This window comes from Boleophthalmus pectinirostris, unplaced genomic scaffold, assembly GCF_026225935.1.
Source record: "Boleophthalmus pectinirostris isolate CB_2022bp ecotype Guang Dong unplaced genomic scaffold, ASM2622593v1 HiC_scaffold_5, whole genome shotgun sequence".
Taxonomy (NCBI): domain Eukaryota; kingdom Metazoa; phylum Chordata; class Actinopteri; order Gobiiformes; family Gobiidae; genus Boleophthalmus; species Boleophthalmus pectinirostris.
The window spans coordinates 101,501-106,500 of NW_026571404.1; the positions used below are offsets into that span (position 1 = coordinate 101,501).

The following is a 5,000-nucleotide window of genomic DNA, read 5'->3' on the forward strand; positions in this document are numbered from 1 at the left end:
TTTATTTTTACTATCATCATCATCATCATCATCATCATCAGGTTTGACAGACTTGAACCTTCAGGAGTTTTATGTTTTATCTTTTATCTTTTATGTTTTATGTTTGGTGTTTCTGTTTAAACGGTTGTAAACGTGGATGAAACTGTTTGGTCTGTTCCATGTGAAGCTCTTTGTGTTTTACATTTCAAACGTATGAAAAGTGCTACACAAATAAAATTGAATTGATTGATTGTACATTTGTAGGGAGTATTATTTGTTGCATAGGGGTCAGTTGTTGTACAGTGGTATGGAGTATTGTATAAAGTATGTACATAAAAATCAAATATCGTAATATAAATACAGGATACCACAGTTATATATAAAAGGTCGTAAGGAAACAGTGCAAAATGATTTAGACTTAGACAAATTTTATTGATCGACAAGGGAAATGATTTGGACACAGGAGCTCACACATCATGATGTAATATAAAAACAACGAGAAAAACTAGAAATAAATAGACATGATAATTGTGATTGGGCCCTTGTTTATGAATATTCAGAGTAAAAAAACCGAAAAAAAAAACCAAACAAAAGCCTGTTAATGCAAGTCAGCAGCAGCATCAGTGCACATGAGAGGAACTCCATTATCAGTGGCGCTGGGGGAGGGGGGCGAACACTTAAGACTGTGTGTGCATTTGTGGTGGAGGAGGGAAGAAAGGAGAGAAAGAGAGAGACAGAAAGAGAGAGACAGAAAGAGAGAGACAGGAAGAGAGACAGAGTAAGAGAAGAGGAACCGAAAGCCCAAAGTCCACACGCACAGCGGCAGAGCGCGTTCACAGCGTCACTTTTACACTTTGTTTCACTCGTTTGTCTCTCTCCCACCCCGAAACCCTCCTCTCCCTCCCCCTCTCCCTCCTCCTCCTCTCACCTGCCCAAATTTGGACGCGCGTACACACACCTGTCCTACCTGTGCGCGCTGACGTCACACGCTGAGAGAACCTGCCGTGGCTCGTCGAGGTGCGGAGACCAGACTGCAGCGAACATCCACAGCGACAGGACGAAAAAAAACGACACAAAACCAGCGGATTAACACTTTTTGCTTAATTTAAAAGGATAATTTACGTGTTTCAAGGAAAGATCGCGACTACGGGGAGTTTTAATCCAATGGGGACCGCCACGTTTGCGGTTTTGGGCGCTTTGCTCCTGGTTTTACAGGTAAGATTTCTTTCGTGTCATGCCACAACTTGACTTGTGAATGGGTGTGCAAGCTTCCTGTCCTCTCCCCATTGTCCAACGAGATCTACGACGCATTCTTTAGTCAGTAAGTTAATTTACTGCGAAATATTACAGATTTTCCATTGATTCTGTGGCATTTTTCATTCAAATTACACTTATAATTCACAGTAAATTTAGTTCTGACAGCCAAAACGTTAATTAAAGCGTCTAATTACACGTTTATGCATTGATCTTATCACTTCTGTGGTCGTTTGTTGCACTTTTTGAAGACAAACCTACTTTTACGTCACTTAATTTAGTCAATGGGCTAATTTCTGTGAACCGAGATCTCAATTTTCGTTTATTTTTACACACATTAATTCCCACTATCGCACTTCTCAACCACAGCTTGTGTTTAAATGTTTTGCAATACTTTTTACATGTCAGTTTGTACCATTTTCCAATCTAAATCTGTCAGTTCCAAATGCTAAGTGGCTAATTACACACATGACTGTTTAAAAAAAGCTAACCCTAACTCGATACATGAACATTTCGTCACATTTAGTGACTTTTGACCGTCTTTTCACGCCTTTGAAACCAGGAAATGTTACGTTTAGGGATTTAACTTGTCCTTTATGCCCGTGAACAGGTGCAAAAGTTTATTCCAATCATGGTTGAATCTAAAATGTTTTATGAGATCGCCATTTTATTCACTTGTCGCGTATTTAAGACGCTTTTTTCAACTGTTTAACGTATTTTCAGCGATTAAAAGTTCAGTCCGAGGGCATAACATGTCGTACATTTTGGAAAACACCTTAAAAACTCGATTGAATTTATAGTTTGCGCTAAAATTCGTGTGAAATCGCGTTTTTCCGAAGGCGCTTCTTCGGGTGAGCTTCGGCACAACTCGGGCGTCGCCTTCCTCCTCGTGCCGCTGGCTGACGTCATGACGCAGCCGCAGCAGGTACATTCCGGAGTGACGCAAAGGTGAGGTGGGTTTCGGTTCAGACCCCGAAATGGCGTCGATTAAAAACTGTTTTTGTGCGGTTTGAGTTTCGTTTAAGAGGTCAGAGGTCAGGCCGCTGCCTCCGGGCGCCTCGGGCTCATTTTTTTATTCGTTTAAGCGAAATAAAACAGGATTTAAACTGTGATTCAGCGCGTTGTTTTAAAATTTAACCTTTGAATGTTTGACTGACCTACTTTTATTGAAGCTGACAACAATCAAAGCTCATTGTTTGCATCTGAAAATCCTGATATGGCACGTTTACCGATGTTTTTGATGAGGAAACATAACATAGATTAGAAAACTGCGTAATAACAAGCCCTTTTTAAAACAGACTTGAGTTATATAAATAAAAATGAATACTTTATTTCTTGCACCCAGAATTTAGTCTTTGTGGGATGATGAGTTACTGGTACAATTGTAATCAACTTCTCCAAACTTCATTTTTACAACAACAATATGAAGAGTAGTTCTGCAAAAACGGATCAGGTCTATTTAAAAAAAAAAGTTATTTGCAGTTTGTGTTTTTGTTCAGCAATGTTTTCAAACACCAAAAGTGTTTAACTGCTGTCAGTCTATTATAATATTTATAAAATCTAGTGAACATTATATTCATTAATAATAAATTAAGACGGTTAAATAAGAAATACTTTTTTGGCAATTTTACAAAATGGTGATATGATTATGATTTTATTTATTTATTTTTTTGTAGTTGACATATATATTTTTGTTTTTAATTGGTTCAGCTAAATGGGTTCATTAAAACGTATGGACAAAAATAATGCATGTTGTATGTTGAATTTTTAAGAGTGAAAAACTTCGCTGCAACTTTTAAAATCCCACACATCCCTGTCCTCATTTCAACCTGGAGAGCGGAACTAGACCCACACAGCAGCTATTTGTTGTTCTAAGTTTTTATTTTAAATTTTGTGAAGCAGGACTGTGACCTGAAGCGTCACACGAGTCAAAGAGCAGCTGTGTGATCTGTTTGGTTTGGTTCTTAAAGTGATAGAAGCATCTAGAAAACACAAGGTGCTTGTCCGCCTCTATGATCTTTAATTTGACATAATTTAACTTTAAACCTAAAATATCCACCTGGGTTTAGACGGGGTTTAGTCCTGGTTTAGTTTTGCTTTAGTCCTGCTTTAGTCCCAGTTTATTCTTGGTTTAGTGCTGATTTAGTTTTGTTTTAGTCTTGTTTTTAGTCCTCCTTTTAGTCTTGGCCCCAGTCTTGGCCCCAGTCTTAGTCCCGGTCTAACCTTAGTCCTACTTATTTTGACCTAGTTCTGCTCTTGGGTTCCTGTATTTGGCCCAAGTTTATGAGGCAGAAGAACATTTAGTTTGTTCATTTTTTTGTGTTTATTTTTTTGTAAATGGGTTCTGGTATTTTCTTGAATAGTTTTGTTTTCTCTAACGGCACGTCTACTGTGTTTATTCAGATTATCTCTGTAGCCGCTGCCCGTAAAGATTAAACGCACTGACTCGTCCTTCCCGAACACAAACACAGACTCCCATTTTACCACTAAATAAAAATGAAAAGGTTTAAGACTCGTAAATACCGAACCTAACATCTGCACAGGGACAAAAATGTGATTTTTATTTATTTTTTTATCATTTTCAAGAAGTTAAAGTAAAACATTGATTTAAAAAGCACAAATTCCTTGAACATTTGACCAACTTTTACAAAGAGGAGAGCTCAAAAAATGCAATTTTAAAATCCTGTATTCTTCAAAATGGACTTTTGTGAACTTCAAGTTTTAATGTTGTTCCTCCTCAAAAACACAGCTGAAGTTTGAGTAATTCTTTATTATTAGTACAGCACGGTATCGATACAGGGCACTTTCGATTTATTACGATTCGATAGAATATATTTCAAAACGATTATGGTTCAATAAAAAACAAAAGCCAAATGGTCCATGTACCATTTGTTCTTTTGAATTCCAACTAAGAATGAAAAACAATAAAATGGGAAATGTTTTATTTCATTTTTCCGCTTTAGTGTCAAACAAAAAACAGATTTTGACTTCCATTTCCAATAAATTTTAAATTATTTCAAATAACGGAAGTTCTGCCGCTCAGCGCCGTGAGTAAGTTCAGTGTCGAACATGGATCTATAATAAAAACTGTTTTTATTCTGGTTCTGTGGAGTCGACTGAACAAAGGAGAGTTTATCGCTACTTTCCGTTTCTCGTCATGGAGTTCAACAATTACCATCGAAAAAACGACACGTTTGTTCAATAAATTACAATGATTTTTCTGCCAAGTTCTTCCAGCAGCAGAACTTCCAGGACAAATAAACAGAGAATAAAATATAAAAAAAAAAAACTCAGAGAATTTAAAACAGAAAAATTAAATAACAGTTTTTCCATTTTATTGTTTTTCGTTCTTAATTGAAATTCAACAGAACAAATGGGACACAGACTTTAGTCATGGCTGTGATTCTCAAAAATACATTTGTCTGACAGTGGCTCGGTTAGTAGAGCATTTGTCCACTGATACAAAAGTTGAAGGTTCGAATCCTGCTCTCCACATAAACGTAAACGATGCCACTGTGTCCTTGGGCAAAACACTTAACCCACCCGCCCCGTGTGCACTGATGTGTGAATGGGTGAGAGTTTCCTTGTGGTAAAGCACTTTGAGCCTTAAAAGTGGAAAAGTGCAGCATGAAAATGTGATTTACGAGGGATTTAACGATATCAGTCTCACGATACGATATCGTCACGATATGAACCTCACCGTACGATATTTACTGTGATATCGTGGGAAAGCTCAGGATGAGGAATGTCACAAAATCCAAATCTCT

At 37.3% G+C, this 5,000-nt stretch overlaps 1 protein-coding gene across 1 annotated transcript in view; it reads left to right on the plus strand.

Annotated features, from left to right (window-relative positions):
• Positions 1-795: 795 nt before the first annotated feature.
• The window catches only part of LOC110170962 (B-cadherin-like), a 49,553-nt gene continuing 45,348 nt past the window's right edge, over positions 796-5,000 (plus strand). Inside the window, exon 1 of the mRNA XM_055162370.1 lies at positions 796-1,194. Within this exon, the coding sequence (XP_055018345.1) occupies positions 1,144-1,194 (51 nt within the window). The 5' untranslated portion in view covers positions 796-1,143. The remainder of the gene's footprint in view (positions 1,195-5,000) is intronic.